This window comes from Nilaparvata lugens, chromosome 7 (genome assembly GCF_014356525.2).
Source record: "Nilaparvata lugens isolate BPH chromosome 7, ASM1435652v1, whole genome shotgun sequence".
Taxonomy (NCBI): Eukaryota; Metazoa; Arthropoda; class Insecta; order Hemiptera; family Delphacidae; genus Nilaparvata; species Nilaparvata lugens.
The window spans coordinates 54807019-54828484 of NC_052510.1; the positions used below are offsets into that span (position 1 = coordinate 54807019).

The 21466-nt window shown below is 33.6% G+C and overlaps 2 protein-coding genes across 2 annotated transcripts in view; one reads left to right on the forward strand and one right to left on the reverse strand.

Moving 5' to 3' along the window:
- The window catches only part of LOC111064284 (major facilitator superfamily domain-containing protein 8), a 43943-nt gene extending 38732 nt beyond the window's left edge, over window positions 1-5211 (forward strand). The window contains exon 10 of the mRNA XM_039433189.1: window positions 690-5211. Coding sequence (XP_039289123.1) covers window positions 690-992 — 303 coding nt within the window. The 3' untranslated portion in view covers window positions 993-5211. The remainder of the gene's footprint in view (window positions 1-689) is intronic.
- Window positions 5212-11088: 5877 nt separating this feature from the next.
- On the reverse strand, window positions 11089-20532 carry LOC111064285 (homeobox protein SAX-1-like). The gene is made up of 3 exons (XM_039433190.1): window positions 20004-20532; window positions 13527-13842; window positions 11089-11349 (listed from the first exon to the last, which is right to left on the reverse strand). Exons 1-3 carry the CDS (start codon window positions 20068-20070, stop codon window positions 11154-11156), a joined length of 579 nt encoding a protein of 192 aa, XP_039289124.1. The 5' UTR covers window positions 20071-20532; the 3' UTR covers window positions 11089-11153.
- Between the last annotated feature and the right edge of the window lie 934 nt (window positions 20533-21466).

The following is a 21466-nucleotide window of genomic DNA, read 5'->3' on the forward strand; positions in this document are numbered from 1 at the left end:
ATACTGACTTCTTTTCTTGAAAGTTATAAGTTGACTTGTATCATTTTTACCAATACCTATTAGATTCAATTCCACCTTTTTATGGTTATGAGTTGACTTGAATCATTTATATCAAACGTGAATGATTTTTTTCTGAGATGTATCCATTTTACCATGAGAATAACTCTAAAACAATACCATATAGACATAAATCCTTTATACAAAAAAGAGCAAATTTTCTAAATAAGAACATGTAGAAAAGTAAAAATCGTCAATTTGTGACTTCAGTACAGTATTATTGTTTACTTCAAAATAATATTTCATTTTGACATTTGATAATGGGATAACCACCCGAAACTAGAAGTGTCTCTAAGGAAATAAAAAAGGAGTCTGGTAAATTCTATGTAAGTTTTTTCATGATGATCATTATTGAAGAAACGCTGCATGTGTTTTCAAGGCCGTTCTTTATTCTTTATTGGTTCATACAATAAGTAAATCATCAGAATAATAGGGAGAGAAAAAAATAAGGTAACATTGTGCTATCCACTCCCAAATTTAGATAAGGTTACAAATAGTTCGAAATAGGTTGTCACTTCGTTGATATTTATTCTCTCTTTAGACCAATATTTTTCTCAAAAAGCCTTTCGTTTATTAGAAAATTATTGTTATATTGAATAGTTTATTTACAATATTTTGAAATCTATTTTCAGGGTGTTTGGATGGGCCTACTGACAGGAGCGGGCTGCCTATCGCGAGTCCTTGGCCCGATATTCGTGAGCTATGTGTACACCAGATTCGGCACTTACTGGACATTCGGCATCACAACCGTTATGATGATTGCGCCGATGGTGTGGCTGCACTTTGTCTCCAGTCGAATGAATTCGGCCATCAAGTGTGTGTCGCCCAACTTCAACGACGTCGAAATGACTAAAAAGCAATCGACCGAGAAGAAAATGGAGAACGGTTCCAGTAACAGCTCGGTGAATAGTGTTAATGAGAACATACGGTTGTGATATTGTTTGCTCGAGAGATTCCGTTTGATGTTCCTCTTTATCACTTCATACTACATCCATTTCACCCATCATCTGTCACCATCACTACCATTATCATAAAATTCATCATCAAAATGATTATTCATTAATGATCATAAACAGCAGTCATTGGCAATCTTCAACAATCAATCAGGATCACGTGATCACGCACATATCTAATATGGCCCAGATAGGCGAGACAGATAAAGGTCCTCAGCGGTTTACCAGAGAGGCTTTTCTGTGCAAAAAGTTTAAACTATCTGATGAGATTTTAATTGATTGTTTATTGGTTTCGTTTTTGAAGGCTTTTTATCGAAATAATCATAACTTTTATTAAAATGATAAATAGCGTCATATAAATCACTTTTGCAAGACTTTATTACGATGAAATCGAACTTTTTTATCAATTGAATTAAGCCTTTTTACAAGTTTTTGACATTACAATGATTTCTAAGTTATAATGGTTGATGGAACCTTCCATCAATACGAATAGAGAAAATATTATTATACGGAGTTGGACAATAAGGTATGGATAGTTTGAAATGACAGTTACACACCCAATTTTAAATGAGTGTGCATCTACCAATTCAAACTATCCATACTTCATTGTCCAACCCTGTATAAATATGAATATATATCATAAATATATTTAATTAGAGAAAATGAATATTATATTTATAAATATAATTATATAAATTGTTAATAATATATGATCCATCATCCACCTCATTCTAGTCATTCAATTGATTATTGACAATAATGTCTAGGCAATAATAAATTTATTAGTAACATTTTGAGAGACCGTTTCATAATTTTTGAAATGTAATAGATATTTCAGGTTCTTCGAAAATTTTTATATCTCTGTAGAATCATACATCTAAGTAGAATTATAAATCTAAAGAATTACTCTGTTGCATATCCATACTTTTTCACTATTAAAATTAAACTTGAATTTTAAAAAACACTTTTGGAGTGAAAATGCACTTACATTAGTTGTGACGATCGTTTCGACCTGTTGTTGGTCATCATACTCTAATGTCAAGGTTATGTGTGGTAAGGGATTCCTAGAGTAAATTCCTACAGTCTGATGATGACCAACAACAGGTCGAAACGATCGTCACTACTAATGTAAGTGCATTTTCACTCCAAAAGTGTTTTTTAAAATTCAAGTCTAAAGAATTAGCTCTTATACGAGCTAATTAATCTATTAGCTCGTAATTATAAATAAACATTGTAGTATTATCAATCATCTTCCATTCTCATCAAAAAGATCTCATAACTCATTGCTCAGTAGAACTGTATATTTCCAGACTCAGATTAGTTTGAATATAGTTAAATAGACTTCTAATATTCTTGCCATTTTCCAATATTAATTATCAATTCGTATTCAATTTTTAAATGATTAAAAACAATGATCTCTTTAAGGTCTTTGATTAAAAACCTATATTTTAGCTATTTTATTGAAAAATCTAGTGTTTTTGCGATGACCCCTTCAAACGATAAATGTAGAGGTATTCTTTAACTCTGTACCGTATTTCTTGGAGATTTCAGTAGAATACTAGCCCAATTTAAACTACAGTAATTTTGTATTTGAGCGATAGTAATAATCTATATTTTTATTATAACTTCAAACCTTTCAGTATATTTATGACGGGTATATAATAAGAGACTGTTTGATAAGTAATGCAATGTTTAAATAACATTGCAGAATTTAATAAAAATTCCTAAAGTTGTCCTTACCTTATCCTTCAGTAAAATGAAAAAGTCTTGATTGTTACCCATTTTCAATTTTTAGTGAAATGCATTATATTCATCATCGTATCAAATATTTTCTACAACTTGATCTGAATAGATTTTCTAGACAGTAAAAATTGATATAGTAAACTGAACTCTGTTCTCAGAGATTTTGAATTTTTGTGCTTTGGAGCTTCACGAATCCAAAGTTAGTAGACAGTTAGTAGACTGTCTACTAACGTTGATACGAATCTGCATACTTTGAATTGAAAAAAACTATATTTCTTATTCATTTCAAGCTATTATAATTTTTTAAAATAATTTATTAGTTCTCTTAGATAAAATTTGAAGTTGCAATAATATTCAATCATTTTTTCATCAAAAAATTATTCAAATAATTCAAAAAACTCATTACCTTGACTCAAGTGAAGTTTATGCTTTGTAGAATTCTAGCTGATCAATGATGTAATATTGTTTTTCGAAGGTAGTGTTTATTCTTCATAGCAAAATTATAATCATATTACAATTATGTACAATTCAAGTAGTGCAATATTCATTATTTCTTAGTATTATCTTCGTATTTCTTATTTCTTATCTTCATTAATTTATGAGTATTTGTCATTTATATTTCAAATAACTTCTTAGGCGAGGTTTGAGGCAGCTTTGTTCATTAATCTATGCAGTTCTTCAAAAATAAACCCAATTGATCACAAATAATATATCAACTAATCCTATCTATTTGTCAATTAAATATTAAGTTATTGAAAAAACCACAACCATATTCTAAAAGCTTTATACTGATATTTATCAATACTTAATTAAAAATCTTCACTTTCGATCATTGAGTCATTCTCAGTGCTCAAACCTTTTGGATATAATCTGGTGATATAAGGTCTGAGAAACTACTAATATAATAGTCTAGTGTCTAGTATCTGAGAAACTACTAATAAAATAGTTAAGTGTCTAGTGCCTTCTTGCTCTTGCTCATAAAGATTGTTGAACTGATATTTTTGGTATAGTTGGATATTTTCAGATCATAATCATTCCATATTTGAACAGGTCTTAGCTGATAGATGTAACATATTATTTGTTAATAAATATTTGTATATTTTGAAGTGTTTGAAAATGAAATTATTATGTATACTATATATTTTATCAAGCAATATTTAAATCCAGATTTGGATTCTAGATTCATAGGGGGGGGGGGGGCATTTTTGGGAGAGGACCAGGATTCTGTTTCGCAACGGGATACGTTCACCCCCCCCCTTTCAAAGGGGGGTTGAATTCATCACTCAGGGTCATTTTTCTTATTTCAACTTCTTTCCCTATATCCAGCTAAGCTCCTTAGGTTTTTATTAATAACAGCATCACACACACAAACATTCGATGGATTTCAGCCATCATTTCACCCATAATCAACCACTTCTCAGATTCAATAGTAACTGTAGGAAAAGTTTAATGTGAAATACGTGCGCAAAGTTCCTCTGCTGCACTCAAGAAACCATTCCGCCCTCGCCTACGGCTCGGGCGTAAACGTTTCTTTCGGTGCAGCAAACTGTCACTTTGCGCACTAGTTGCACAAATAACTATTCCAATTTCCTTATAATTCCTCCCCCCCTCCCCAACCCTTCTTCCCTGTCTATCCTCTTACTCCCACTATCCAAAATGTACCTCAAGATCTGAAAGCTTTAATATAAGGGATCACATTACCCCCTGTGGATTATATAGCAATATAATACAAAATGCGTCGATGCTTCATAATATTATTATGTGACGTTTAATAACTTTAAAATATTCTATTCCATAATTAAAATATTTTAAGCAATCATTTTATTTCTATAGACAATACAAAACTTGAATATTTTCCAGTACTTAACAATTATCCCCCATTTTGATTAAATATTTTGTTAATGTGTGTTTTTTATCTTAATAATAATTCAATAATTGAGAAAAATCATTATAAATACGTATAGTAATTATGTTAGATGATTAATTTGAATATATTAGTGGATGATTATTATTTCCTGCTCTTTCTCATAATATATTTCACAGTATTTCCAAAACTATTGTTCGTTCACTTCTAATTCCAGCTTTTTTTAAACAATTATTAGAATCTTACTTTCCCAATATCATCCACGGTATTGAATCTTTGGCAACTCCAATATGTTTATATGAGTGTGCAATTTGTAAGCTTATCCATTTATTCTTACTAGAGCATGAAAAGTGATTAATTTTCTCATAATTTTGGCTCTTTAGAATAATCTGTTATGTAATATTAAATAAGATAAGACTGTAAGTTACCAATAATCTTCCACATACTGTATAAGTTTATTTAATAGTGATATAACTTCTACCGATATCTATAAACTCGCTCAAAACCAATTTCCATCAATGTTAGATCTGTATTATCAATCTCTATTTATTGTAGATTTTGTATCGTTTACAATAAATATAATTTCTAATGATATTTTGTTTGTTGATCATGTTTCATTCATTATTATCTTCTTTTCTTAAATAGTGTTTTCTTGTTCCTCGACTGAAAAATAATACACTTCATTTTTCCAATAAGTACCCGTAGAAAGTACGTTTTCTGAGAGTAACTATGTAATTCAAAAAGTAGGTATTTTAATCTTGACCTTGACAATACGGTTATTCACCCTACCTAGTGTTGAAGTGTTATTGCTTAGAGCCATAAAAAAATAATTTTTCCAATAAGTATCCTTAGAAAGTACGGTACGTTTTCTGGCAATAACTATATAATTCAAAAAGTAGGTATTTTAATCTTGACCCTGACAATACCAATACCTACTATCACTTAGGTAAGTAATAGTAATAGTAGGTATTGACAATACGGTTATTCACTCTATCTAGTGTTGAAGTGTTATTGCTTAGAGCCATAGCCGACTATAGATGAACTGTAGATCAACAATAGATCGTAATAGCCATGTTGCAATGAACTTACACCTATAGTGAGGTCCACGTTATAATGGCAGTGGAGAAAGATGGAAGAGCAACGTTGCCGATCCTCTGTCTTGTCAATGCCTTCTATAGATGGTAGCTGATACAGGTTTATTGATTTAATATAAACTGTTCATTCTCGTTTAAAATGAACAATTATACTTTACTAGTTAGGGTAGTAGATTAGTAGACCTCGCGCAGTTATAAACCACAGCCTCCTCTTATACTGTCCATCAAAGTAAATCCTATCTGTAGGTCGTGTCGGCGAGATATCGGTGTGAAAACGGCTAATGGCTGTTGGGGTTGGTGTATCAAAAATGCTAACATCAAAAACTAATCTCCTTCAAGACATACTGGCAACAGGACAGCCCGAGTTCAAAGCAGAGGAAGTTCAAGAGACAATACTATGTTATTTTAGTTATTTATTGCATGCGTTATTGAATGCAATCAATAGTTCATTTAATAGTGCATAAAAATTACATTCAATGAGGAATGCAATTAATAGTCCACACAGCAGCTGATTTTTTACAAAGTTACATTGAGATGCGTCATGGCATGCAATTTATAATCCACTCGACAGCTGATTTATGTTGAATAATTCTATAGTCTGATTTTTACTCTATTGGCGTATGAAGGAGGCTTCTTTTCCTTTTATTATCCTTGAAATTCAAAATTTCCAAAAACCTTGTATATACGTCGACGCGCAATTTAAAAAGAAGCATACCTGTCAAATTTCATGAAAATCTATTGCTGCGTTTCGCCGTAAATGCGGAACATATAAACATAAAGAGAAATGCCAAACCGTCGACTTGAATCTTAAACCTCACTTCGCTCGGTCAATTAAGCAAGAAATTATATCTTTCAATAATGTCATAATGAATTTTCATTATTAAGATGAAATTTTTTGTTAATTAATTATTAATTCTACATTGTTAAAAGACGAGAAAGCTATAGCGCTATCTGCTCTGTTGAATGATAGACAAGGATAGCAATACCATTGCTAATCAAACACTGCCATTATAACTTGGACCTCACTATAGCATAAGCTATCATGGTTCCAACATTTCTTTATTCATATTCCGTCTGGGTATTAATTTCATCATCCCCACGCATATGTCGTAGACTTATGTGGATATCACAATCAAAAGATGAAAAAAACATACGGAAATGACGTGAAAAGACGGCAAATGCGATTCCCCATTGAGGGTTGAAAAGGATCGCCTTCTCATACTAAAACAGTGGAGTGAGTTATTATTGTGGAATCTGTTGAGTATATCGCATAACCAAGAAAGGGGCGACGAACTCCGTGTCTATTAATTTCTGCATTATTCATGGGAATTACCAGTTGAGAGTTGAGAGTCTCGTTATTCGACAGCATGGACTTCATTAAAACGAAAAGATTCCTGCCTCGCGCATCATTTCAGATGCAAGCCGTGAAAAGGCGAGCAACATTATTCCATAACAGAAGAGTCTCGTTCGGTTGAACTGAGCATCAGTTCTTTGAGTACTTGACGTCCTGTTATGAAACTTGAATAATTGTCAACGGTGAAAAAGCGGGGAGACTCTGACATCGTTCATTTTGACTTTATTTTTAATTTTTGTACTCAGTTCACATCTTCCCGGACATAATTTTGAAACTTCATTGCACAGGTCAATTGAACATCAACCATGTACAGATTGATTTCAACTGATACGGATGTTATAGATATCTATCACCCATGAAATACTTGAAAATTTTCATAAAAATAATTTCAATATTATATTGAATAAAAAGACTAAGAAATTGTCAAAACCCACAGATTTTATTGAAAGTTCTGTGGTTTTTGACAATATCTTGGTCTTTTTATTTAATAATATCGGGGCACCGAGCTTCGCTCCTTATTTTTATTTATTGATAAACAGGATACCTACAATTCTCTGAAATGATCTTGTTTATATTTTACATCTGGCTATACGTCAGCTTATGAATTTCGGGGATGCAATATTTTGATTTTCCACAGAATCACTCGCTCACTTTTCACTATCCACAGACGACAAAAGTCTCAGCTGTTTCAGCCAAGGATGAATTATCCTTTTAATGTCGTTCAGCGAGTTTTCCCAAAGATGAGACCTAGTGCAATAGAATTTTTATATCATAAACCTACTATGTTCCAAATTTCGTGAAAATCGTTAGAGCCGTTTTCGAGATCCGTTGAACATGAATAACCAGATATAAAAATACAGAAATTGCTCGCTGCTCGCTTAATATAATAGGATGAATAATTACCACAATATCAACTTCTCAACTACACAAAAAAATGCAATATTAGTATAGTATTTATTTACATAATATATTATGCTGTTGTGCTTTTTCATGATAGGCTATTAAGTTTATTTATTGACGTTATTTATTAAGACCAAAAAATACTAGTTCCTGATTAATTTAATAATTTAGTAGGTATAATATTCAATGAGAATACTAAAATTAATTATTAATTTCCCTTTGCATGAATAATATTTTCTCTGGAGATCGTATTATGATCATTGGATGTTGCAATTAAACAATTGTTGGTGAATAGCTTACTTAAAATAAAATTTATTTAATTAAAGTGGCTTGAAATTTTCTCCCCTTATATCATATTTGATAATAACCTCCATAATTTATTATGACTTTTATTTGAAGATTTATCATTTGTGTTTAAAAATGGTCGAAGGTTTGAGTTGATTCAAAAGTTTTGAGTTGGCTCAATTTAGGTTCTATACACAGATCATAAAATTGCAATATTCTTCAATTTTTATTTGAAAATACAATACTATACACATTTATTCAACTGGAAACCAAATAACACAACAATAACAAAACAATAATTTGGATGAATATTATTCTATGTACAACATGACATGCTTACAAACTAATGACTAGATTAAAATAGCCTACCGTATTTAAATTAAAAAATATTACACGATTCAAACATGACTTTTTGATTGCTGAACATAGTTGAAGAACGTAGTTATAAAGTTTAATAATTTTAAGGTTCAGTGCGTTTTTCTAAAGAAGTGTGTTCCACAAGAATGAAGATATGGGGAAATTTTTCTTTATTTGAAATCTCCGTTCAGAAAAAGTGAAGTACCTACATCCCAATAATGATCAAGCCTTATCAAATTATGAACTAAACACGAATGTATTATCTGTGAACAATTGTCGAGGAACAAATAAATTTGAATTTGATTTGAAATTGAACATTGTAGCGCATGTGTACTGACACAGTACCAGATACTGTGTGTGGGTGTAAGGCTTGCCGCAAAGTAGACCCACGCTAATCTACGAAAAGCAACCCACGCCGTGGGACGTTTTGTAAACCATTACTAGGCTTCTCCAGATATCTGTATAATGATAATAATAAATGCAATGAATAACCCACTTGTCAGCTGATTGATTATAAATAATTCTATAGGAATTTATGGTCTACAAAACATCCCACGGCGTGGGTTGCTTTTCGTGGATTAGCGTGGGTCTACTTTGCGGCGGGCCTTATATTGTGCTGTTGTTCTCGATTTACAAGATTTCTTAATTGTTAGCTACATGTCCCATTGCATCCCATGTAACATACTAATACTCGTACATCCCATTAGTAGTTCTGTTCAGTTGTAAATATCAACTATTCGCTCCAAATTGATAAAAATACTATAATATAATATAGTACAGATATTTAATGACTCCGGTAAAGGTTTGATGTCCTCCTGAAATATTCACTTCAAACTGTCAGAATTGATTGAATATCGATTAAATAATGGGTAGCATTGATATTGATAATGAGGAATGCTTCAAGTTTGAACTAACAATTAAATCTCACTATAGCTCTAGTTTACTGCAGCAGCCGATTGGAATGATGCATCATAGAGAAAAGATAGCAAGAGAAGATATCCCATGGTATAAGTCGTTCATGTTCCATATTTAAAACCGATTTTCTGTTAATTCAAGCCGATTACTGTTGACTAGCTGTCTCTATTTTTACTGTTTTGGCCGGGTGAGAGTGTAAGAACGTCTCAGTATGAGAGACTAACAGTGTTATATAGCTTCAGGAAAATGAACTACGTGGACTACCGGCTTAAGTTAACAGTGAAATTTGCAGCATATCAGCCCTCTACCATGGGATATCTTCTTATGCTATCTTTTCTCTATGATAGTACCATGAAATATGATATTGCCATCATATGAGTTAACAGTGAAATTTGGAACATAAATAAAAGCCCTACACCTTCTTATGCTATCTTTTCTCTATGGTAATATCATTTCAAATTTCACTGTTAACTCAAGCCGATAGTCCATGTAATTCTTTTTCGTGAAGCTATTATGATGCTGGTAGTCTCTAATAGTGTGCCGTTATTACATTCTCACCCGGCTAACAAATTAATAATAGACAGTCGTCGACGGCAATCGTCTTGAGTTAACAAAAAATCGGCTTTAAATTTGGAACATAAACGACCTATACCATGAGATATCTTCTTATGCTATCTTTCCTCTATGATATCGCTTATGAAGAATGCTGGAAGTTTGAACTACGAACGATTAAGGCCCGATTGCTCAAAATCTGGTTAAATTTTAAACGTGATTAATATAACGAGAGCAAATAAGAGAAGACCTTTTTAAAGAGACGGCTTCTCTGATTTGTTCTGGTGAAATAAGTCACGATTAAAATTTAACCGGCTTTTGTGCAACCGGCACTAAGGGTCGGTTTCCGAGCTCAGGATTTAGCTAAATTTTAGACAAACAGCTGGAGTCAGAGAATTGGCTTTCCGAAACGGGGCGTAGTCGTAGTTTTTGTGATAATCTTTATTTTCTCATCTCTATAATTGGAAACGTTTTCCCTTGACGAGATGAAACATTCCTAAATAATTCAATATAGCTGAAACGTTTACACTATTTTCTCTTCATGAAACTTTATTTTCTCCTTTCTATAATAGGAAACGGTTTCCCTTGACGGAATGAAACTTTCCTAAATAATTCAATATAGCTGAAACTTTACACTATTTTCTCTTCATGAAACTTTATTTTCTCCTTTCTATAATAGGAAACGGTTTTCCTTGACGGAATGAAACTTTCCTAAATAATTCAATATAGCTGAAACTTTACACTATTTTCTCTTCATGAAACATTATTTTCTCCTTTCTATAATAGGAAACGTTTTTCCTTGATGAGATGCAACATTCATAAATAATTCAAAATAGCTGAAACTTTTCATCATTTTCTATTTATTTTATTTTGTGTTCAATTTTCTAGTTTTCAAAATTTAATTTAAACGTGGACTGCGACTACGTCTCGTTTCTGAGAACCAATTTTCTGACTCCAGCTGTTTAAAGTCTTGAACTTGGCTACATCCCGAGCTCAGAAACCGGCCCTTAAACTCAGTGCTCAGTTTGCTGCAGTATGGTAGGCGATTTGAATTATGTATATTTTTGACTGAGTAAAGTCTAGAGTTGGCAGCCGTGTACGTAGGTGACATTTCTGAAAATGGCGGCAGCGGTTGAGAGGAAGCTGCATGCAGCCGAGGCCTGCGTCTGGTAGCCGGGACAACAGGCGGCTGCGGGGTCCGAGTGATCTTTCTCGGCGCTTGCCTGCTGTCTCAACTGCTCAAGACGTAGCTGGTTTTGGCGCTTCCATTTTGTCCTGTAAACCAAACAATCCAAACAAATTGTATTCGTAGCATTTCTGTAGTGGGATTTAATTTCAAACAGTTAGTGACGGTTGCATAAGAGCCGGTTAAATTTTAACCGTGATTAATTTCACGAGACCAATCAGAGAAGCCGTCTTTTCTAAAAGAACCCTTTTCTAACCCTCGCTATTCATCAGCTGATGATATGCATATTATATTATTTATTTGTAAAAATATAATATTATCAAATAAAATAATATTATTATTAATAATAATAATTTATAAGTAACAATATATTAAATTTTAAAGACCTTTTAAAATTTAACCGGCACTAAGGGCCAGTTTCCGAGCTCGGGATTTAGCTAAGTTGTAGACTAAACAGCTGGAGTCAGAAAATTGGCTTCTCGAAACGGAGCGTAGTCATAGTTTTTATGATAAACTTTATTTTCTCATTTCTATAATTGGATTTTTACAACGAGTTGTGAAAAAGGTCTTCAGGAACAACCCAGGAGGGAGAAGGCTGAGAGGACGTCCGAGGAAGCGTTGGCTGTAGGATGTGGAGGACGACATTAGAAAGCTGGGTGTTAGGGGATGGAGACGTAAGGCTGCAGATAGAGACGAATGGAGAGGCTTTTTGAAGGAGGTCAAGGCTCTGAATGAGCTGTAGCGCCAAGGAGTAAGTAGTAGTAAGTATAATTGGAAAAGTTTTTCCTTGACGAAATGAAACATTCGAGAAGCAGAAAGACGGCTCCTCTGACTGATTTTCGTGAATTTAACCGGCTTTGGTGCAACCGGGCTTAGCATTCACTAGGGTCCGATTACCGCTACATTAACGGAAGTTTTATACATCCACACGATGTATCAATTATTCCTACATTAAAATTTAAAAATTCCAATGTCGAAAATATTTTTTTTTTTAGCAGGAATAATTTTCTCAGAATATGCTATTTGACTCATCCGTGTTCGATAAAATATCGTTATATTCTAGAGAATGAATGTTTGCAGATGGGGCATCATGAAATATGCATCAATATTTTACTTCAGGGGTCGATTTAGAGTAGTTGGGAGGAGAAAAACATACTAAAAGTCCTCTTACTGCGAATCAGTGCTAGACAAGTATCGAGTACCAAGAAAGATACAAAACATTGATATCTTTATCACGACGAAGAATTGTTTCATTTGTACTGCTGTTATGTTTTTAGATTAAAAAATGTATTTCTTATTTTCAGAACACGTGGCTGGACCTCAAGGCTTCTTTTTCCAATCACGCCAAAAACGATTGTATTTTAATGATTATTTTTATTTGTAAAAATCTTTCTTGTATTTGGCTATAAATTCATTATTGTTAGTTTATAGATATTGATAGTTTATAGCTTGTTCGTGGATAATAATATAAATTAATGCCATACAGTGTAAGAATCACAACAAAGTCATCCGTCACTTTGGACTGAACTGCGAGCTCAGATCACTACGCTGTGCGAGCTGCCTTATGATAATTTTATTATAATTTCTTCATCTTCCAATTTTCCTACTTTGTGAGTGGTAATACTCGAAGCATCAAAGTCGAAGTAGCGTTTTGAAGAGAGAAGCATTATTGAAATACAATTTACATTCCCACATTTCAAAGAGAAAATTACCATTCCGAGTACATTATTTCATTTTTCTAGGTGATAAAAGGATTTCAAGTCTTTCATAAAAAACAACATGAAGTCGGGTCCACACTGAACATACATGTTCATACATACATACACATTTGACATACATGTTCGGCAAACATGTTTGTTGAGGGGACAAACAATTTAAAAACTTTGGACAATCATTGTTTGTCAAACAAAAAATTACTGTTTTTCCACACATTTCCAGTGTTTGGCGCTGCCCAATAAACCTGTTCTGCTCCCCCACTTACAAATATTTTGTTTGTTGACGCGTCCACACTGGCCACGGGCAAACATCGTTTGTCAAACATAATAAAATTTGCCCAAACTGTTTCAATAAACATGTTTGTCGAACATTTGTTCAGTATATACCCGGCTTGATCCGTATTCAACATTGGTCCTATCAATGAAAAAATATTGCTTCTTTTTCATTTTTGTCCGGGAAAAGCTTTTTACCCAAGATTCTCATTCAGGGGGTCGACTTTGATCCGCGGTTTCATTTTTGAGAAAACTGAAGAAATCTTTCACCAGCTCACCTCCTATTCTGGTACCAGGTTTTCACCTGGGTCTCCGACAGATTGAGGGCATCAGCCACGTCACTCCTGTCGGCCACCGACAGATACTTCTGACACCGGAACTTCCGCTCCAAGTAGGCCAACTGCGCATGCGTGAACGCGGTCCGCCGCCGCCGAGGCTTGCGACCCTTGCCGCCCCCAGCGCCGCCTCCGTCCTGCCCGGGCGGGGGCAGTAGGCCCAGTGTGTGATGCTGTAGCAGCAGCAGGTCTCGACTGGGAGATTCGTCACCCTGCTCGCTGTGACTGTCCACGTCTGGTTCGCCGCCGCTGTTGGAATCTTTAACAAACAGTACAACTCGAAATAGAATATTGGATATGGAGAATTAATGAAACCTTGGAAACTTTTATTTGAATTCATCAAATGTATCAAATCAGTAAATGCAATAAGACTTTACAGAATAATCAGTTTTGATTGAAGCATTTTAATGAATCCTCAATGAGAAAAATCAATAAATCCTCAGAATCCTCCAAAAAGGACAGAGAAACTCTGGAACTCTGAAAATTAGTAGGAATCCGTATAAGTAGATTATTATTATTAAGTATTTTAAGTCATATTTTCAGATTTTGATTTGGTGTAGAAACTGAAATGAACATAACCTATGTATAATATTTGGACAATTTGAAACTAAATAAGGAAATTGAAGAAGTTTTGGGCAATAGCCTGTTTTTCTTTTACGATCATTGTATTGTTTGTGCTAACCTTGCTAACCTTATAAATAAATGAATAAATTATGTGGAAATCTGTACATCTGTGGAAATCTTTAGGAAAAATGTAGAGAAAATCATTAAAATTGATCTTCATCACTAGTCTTGAGTTGGTTTTGGTTGAAAATAGGATAGTTAGTTATGATTGAGGAAATCAATAAAACTCTATAGGAATCGAGAAAAAACAATGGCACACTGCCAGTTATTATTATTTCATCTATGTTTTGTTTTGAATCATCTTAATTTCAAAATCTAGACTGAAAATTTTGTAAAATGAACAACTCTAGACTCAATCTATTTCGGACTATGTATAACCTTATCTAAATTTGAGAGAGGAATACCACAAGGTTACTTTATTTTTCTCTCCCTATCATTTTGATGATGTACTTACTGTATAAATCAATCAATAAATGTTAGTAAATGCGATAAGAATCTTGACAATATAGATATGAAATTAGTTTTGGTTGAAAGTAGAATGGGGACTTGGAATATCAATGAAAGTAAAATAAGGATAGAGAATCTGCATTGCATGAAGACAACATTAGTTAATGTAAAATGAATTGGTGAAGTTTGAAAAATACTATAGTAGCCTATGTGAAGAGACGCATGACAGCGATGGAAACGGTGACGATATCAACCATTTAACCATTGCTTAAAAATTCTCTCCACCCCCTCGCCGTTATGCGATCGCAGTGCGATTGTCAATAGCATCTAATACATCACTTGTTTGCACAAGGCATTTATGAACTTTGAGAAACATTAGTGGAGCTCTGTATAGTTAATACTGTATAGGAATAAGGTCAAGAACACAAGAAAGTAAAGAAACATTTGAATGAAATAAAAATCTTGACAATATAATAATTTTTGGTTTTTATATTTTACAGAAAAAATTTCGAAGAAATTATAATGGTTACCTCTATTTGAAATATTATTTATCAAAATCTGGAACACATGCGTAATAATTGCCCACTACCTCCGTAAACAAAGCCATAGTGCATTCTGGTGACGTCAGCACTGGTAGTGCTCCTACACCAATGGAAATTTGTTGATTTCAACTGATCTATATCAGCTAGTGTTTTTATTGGTGTAGGAGACCTGTGCTGACGTTACCATTAACCACCTGTCATGCACTATGGCTTTGTTTACGGATGTTGTGAATGGGCATGGTCTGTCTCTTGTTTCTCATTGTGCTGATTAATAGATAAATAATATATTATGAAAAATAATATATATATATATATATATATATATATATATATATATATAATATATATATATATATATATATACATATATTTATATTATTATGAAAGCTAATTGAGATTTGTTTTTCTAGGATTGTTTCAAAACTGAATACTGTGATACGCAAGGTGAACACAATATCCACCACTTTTACTGAACCGTTTTTTTTGTGATGCACACATAAGCTCCTAGGCTTGTGCGTGGGTAATGAGGGAGAGGGATTATGATGAGAGATGACTACTTTTCAGGTAGTAGGAATCGACGGCTTATTTTCTCCTCCGAAATACGGTGTGGCCGTATCTATATGATTGTGCTGTGGTCAAAAACGTTTTGCCCCGGTCGAGATTCGAACTCGGGTTCTATTGATTATTAGACCGGCGCGTTATCGCTTACTCCAACGAGCCACCCGAATTATCGTCTATGTTATTGTCTGGTGGAATAATAAATAAAGATTGCCTGGTTATTAAATAATAAAGGAGTTATGCAGGTAACACAGTCTTGAACACTCCCAGACTGGGCTGAGAAAACACACACTCCAATGACTGAGACAGGGGTGCCCATGGGGAGCCCTGGTTTTTGACTCAGACTGCATATTGAAAAAAGTATTGGGGGTCCCAAGAAAAAAGGTAGGAAGTGAACAAGACGACTGACTATCTTTTGGTAATGGAGCCGAATTTAATGGTGCTGATAACTGGGACATGCGTATTTGGGGTGTGCGTCATTGGTCTTGGGGGATAGGAAATGAGCGCCCCTGATTGTAACGATCCATGAGAGGAGTCAAGAGGGATATAAAATTAATACGGAAAGAAACTAAAAAAAAATAATGATACTCTCAATTTTGGAAATCTAGGGATAAATAAATGAAACTGAATAGCAAAACATTTTTCCACAATATATGATGTGGTGGACTGTTGGATAGAATGGGAATCTTGATAAAAAAAAAACTATAGTTAGTCACAATTAATCTGCTGCCACGTTTTTAAAAAAAAGTTCTACATTGTAATAGTTTCAATACTCATAATATCAATCTCCACTATGAAACCAATCTAAAATTCACTAGAAGTTTAACCTATTTCGGACTATGTGTAACCTTATCTAAATTTGGGAGAGGAATAGCACAAGGTTTCTCTCACTATCATATTGATGATGTACTTATTGTAAGAATCAATAAAAAATAAAGTTTAAAGTAGACGAGACTCTTGGAAGCTGACGGAATTACAGTACTAAAACGAGTTGATATTCACAAAAAACCTATAACATGTTTTCATGGCAAAAAATGTGTTGCAAATAATATTCTTCTACTAAAGTCTTGAAATTCTCTGCTTATTTCAGTTGTACAGCAGTGCTGTACAGTTTTTCTATTGCCTGTTGTACAGTATAAAGAATGTTGACCTAGACCTTAACTTCATTGCAACACCAGCAATATTCTATTTCTATTGAATTAGTGCAATTCCCTGAACTTTCCATGAATTTCACATTCATAAAATTAACTCTAACCACTGATTGACGGTGTACCTTTTTGTAAAGAATTTTTATCAAAACATGAGGACTAGAACGAAAAACGCGGTTGATTTTGGGTAAATGTTCTCCACAAATATCTAGCTGATTTATTTAATACAAAAAAATATCTCCCCAACGAAATGATCTTCAAGATACGTCCACACATGCCGAACCAAACTCGAACCGCTCAGTTCGCGAACGGTTCGGAGAGCTGACTAAAGAATTTTTTATCAATTCATAACGAATAAAACGAGAAACGGTGATTTTTAGGGAAATTATAAATGTTCTCCACAAAAATCTAGCTGATTTATTTGATACAACGAAATATCTCCCTAACGATATTATCTATAAGATACGTTCACACATGCCGACCCGAACTCGAACCGCGCAGTTCGCGAACGGTTCGGAGAGCTGACGGTTCATGAACGGTTGAATACTGATTCTCACATATCAGTATCAGTATTTGTTCAGGTACAGTAAAAATATCACTCTGATAAGTTCCAATGGGACTATCCCTACTCAACCCGACAGAAAATTTAAATACTCCCATCATAAGTCATGAGGAGCATATTTTTACTGATCCGGACATGGACTCTGGATCTCATGGACTAATGAATCTCACATGATAAGTGTTTGCAAGAGAATTGATGGCGTGGTTTGTGTTTGGATCAGCATGTATATACTTTGAAATAGAAAACGTTCCTTTGTTGAAACTTCAAATGAATGAATGAATTTTATTTGCCAAAAAGAAAATACAAAAAACTTTACAAAAAATAAATATAAGTATATGCTACTGCACTTAAACCAAGATACATACATTTATTTATTTAAATATATCTTGTATCTTGATAATTGAGTTCTGGAGCCCTGGAATTTATGGAAGGAAGTGATTCTTTTCGTGAGCTTGCTACTTTTTCACTTTCAACTATTTTGAATTCAAATTTTATTTATATTTAGAAACTTTGTCAAAAGTTTTCAGTTGATAGAGTTGGTTACTACCCGTTAAAAGAGCTTTCATTTTCCATTATTGTATTCAACCGAATGGAGTAAAGAGTTTAAACGTGAGTATACATTCATATAATTATGACGCGGAGCTCCAAGCCTTTAATGCAGAAACGTTCCGTAAATCAAATAGTTGTTAAAATTACATTCCGAACAAGCTTCACAGATTAAAATCCGGTTTCATTTAACATCCTTTAATGACAGGCTTTCAAATTATATTCTTATGGCTTCTATTGGTGGGGAGGCCCTTACGGAAATTTCACTTCGACAGTATTTATAATTTAAACCTCAGGTCGATGAACCTCATGATTGACAGGGCTTATAAAGCACGAGCAATAATTGAGAATTATGGTACACTTTTCATAACAGGAAAAGCTCACAATATTACTAGTGCTCTTAATTGAGGCTTGCGGATTGTAGAAAAGCGGAAACAAGAATGATTGAAACATTGGAGACTGTGAATGCTTATCGCTAAAAGTTATATATTCCAATATTTTTGAATGTTATATTATTACTCTTTAATTATACTGGTCATACCAATATTATACCATGAGAGTACTACAGATTTATTGATACTTAGAAAGACCGGTTTCGGTTATTACACCATTATCAGAGATTTATCAGAGATTGACAATAGTGTAATAACCGAAACCGGTCTTTCTAAGTAACAATAAATCTGTGGTTTTTTGACATTTTCTTAGTTTTTTTTCATTTAATACGAATATTAATTACCACAATATCAACTTCTCAACTACACAAAAAAAAACTACACTTTATACGGAGGGAAGTTATATGATATAGTTAAAATCAACTCTAATTCATTCGTAACTAACGTAATTCATAAATTTGTTTAAGAAGTGTACTCTCTTTTACACAACCCCGCCTGAAATCAGAAAGACTGCAATCCGCAATACACCTACCGAATGGGAGAAATCTGTTGTACTAATAGTTTTATGAGGTGCTCGGTAAAGCTGTTCCCAAGATACTATAGTTTTATTTGTCGATGATCATTAATATTATAATGGATTAAGAGTTATGATTGTTATGAGTTAGTTTGAATCGATAATATTCTAGCTATCTATTGTTTTGAACTTGGTTTAGCAAGAAAAACAATTTGAAAAAATATCATGTTGATAGTTTTGAGCTGGAAATTAATTTTGATGTTTCTTAGTGCAAATACATCCATTGTTGTGAAATTTAATTTTTCCGTCATATTCTATGACACCATCTTTACTTATCGCGTACCGGTATTTCTTATAGTATGATATTATTATGCTTCAAATCAATATGGTGCTCAAAACATGTTAGCTATAATATATCTTAATTACACGATAATCTTTCTAGTGCTAAGTATTATTAATTATAATTGATCTATTTCATCAATGTTTCAGTTTCATAGACTTCTGTATGTATGTTTTCGAACAAATAAGTTTCCGAGCTAATAAATTTTGAAGGATAGAACTACGGAGAAAGAATGGAAAAATATATACTTATGTTTAGATTAGCCTGAAGTAGCTCATTCGAATTTACATAATTTTTATGTGTAGAATTATTTTGGAGACTATTGAAAGCTCCTTATTGGAAATATTTATCACAGTAAATAAATTATACTCAATATCTCGATCAAACTTCATTGAGTTAAACATACAAAAAGTTATTTATAAAAATACTATCTAAGGCGATTTTGTATTTTTTATCTAAAGAATACTAATAAGTCAATTGCAACAAGTCTTTCTGAGAAAGATATTTCACAGAAAGTTGGAAAACCCAATTTTTTAAAAATATGCCATGGTGCTTAAATACATGAATTTAACAGATTTTCCTTTAGAGTCACTCACATTATATTCATTGTTGTCTTCGCTCTATTAGTATTAAGTATCTAGCATAAAGATAGACAATATTTAAGATAAATCTCAAATGAATAATATAATATGTAGAAATTATGATACAATAAGTGGAAATACAGTAAATAAAAGTGAAACACAGTACCTTCATTGACAGTGATGACGTCACTCAACAGGTCCTTGATCATGAACGACGGTTTACTTTGCTGCATTTTTAAAGCGTTGCACTTAATCTACCGATTTACATTACTTTCGAATGAAAACAAACTTAAACTTCTCTTGCTTACTGAATTTAAGAAAATACTTTTCCAAATTTTTCCGTTTACACTGTACGGAGTAAATTTGAAAACAAAGTTCTCAGTACGCACTCATTCAATTGAATGAAATTTATTCTCGGACACGAAAAAACAAAGGAAAAAGATGATAAACTTTGACAAATCCGGAATTATTACACCCCTGGTTTTGTGTAGTTATTACTGAATTTGGAGATAAGTTTTTTGATTAGTTTGTGAAGTTGTTAGAAGATTACCACTATGATTTTGTAGAACGATATGATTGATTAATTCGATAATACAACTTTCGACAAGAGACTTAACGATCATCAGAAACGACCCGTCCAGCACAAAGCCAACTGTCAAAATGATTTATTCGCAAATCTTGTGTGGTCGGCCATCTTTTAATAGCGAAAACGTGGCCTAAATGGATGCGCGATTAAGGTGATGCCTTTTAGGGCGCGTAATATTCGCAGAGCGGTAGTTAAACGTGTTTTAACATGCGCTGTCCCGCCACATTACGGCGCTCGCTTGTGATTGGTCGACGCGTCACCTCCCCTCAACGCTCATTGGACGCTCCTCACCCCTTGCCCCCTTATTCGCCTTCTTGATTTCTAAACTCTCCCTTCCATACGTCACCACATAATGCAAAGTAATTGTAAGATAGATCATCCCTCTCTCTTTCCGTAATATTCGCAGGGTTGTATCCTCTCATTTGGGACGAGTATAATGATTTTCAGGAGAGGCAAATGGGGGACTAGCAACTGGAAAATGCTGCAGGAGTAGGGAAGCATGAAAAAGGAGCTAGAAGCGTGCATTCTCTCAATTTTGTGGAGTTCGTGGTGAAGAGTCCAAGATAGAACGGTCCCCGTTAAGCTCGAATTAAAAAAGCCCCCCACAGTTTCCTCCATTCTTCAACCACTATAAAGCAGCAACTCAACCATCAAGTTTTCGCATTTTCTTCTTCTCTTGATCCTCTCCCTCTCCTTCTCAACCTCTCCGCTCTATCATTATATCAACCATCCTGATCATCCTCCTTCCATAATTATTTCCAGCATATTGTACCCTCCTATTCAATTTAGCCTCGCTTGCGTGAAATCATCGATGAAAAGCTAAAAACTCAAACGATTTTTAAACTGATTTTTCGACTAATTGGTGCTCATAACTTGCATTCAATCAACTGCTATTCCGCTATTGAGTCAAACTTCTTCAATTTATCATGCAATTTTCTAGCTGAGAAAAATTGTTCAGAATTTTTCATGTGATGACATGAGTATTATGCATTATTCCTTTCATAATTTTTTTTTCGTTCATTCACATTCAAACGTTCCATTCA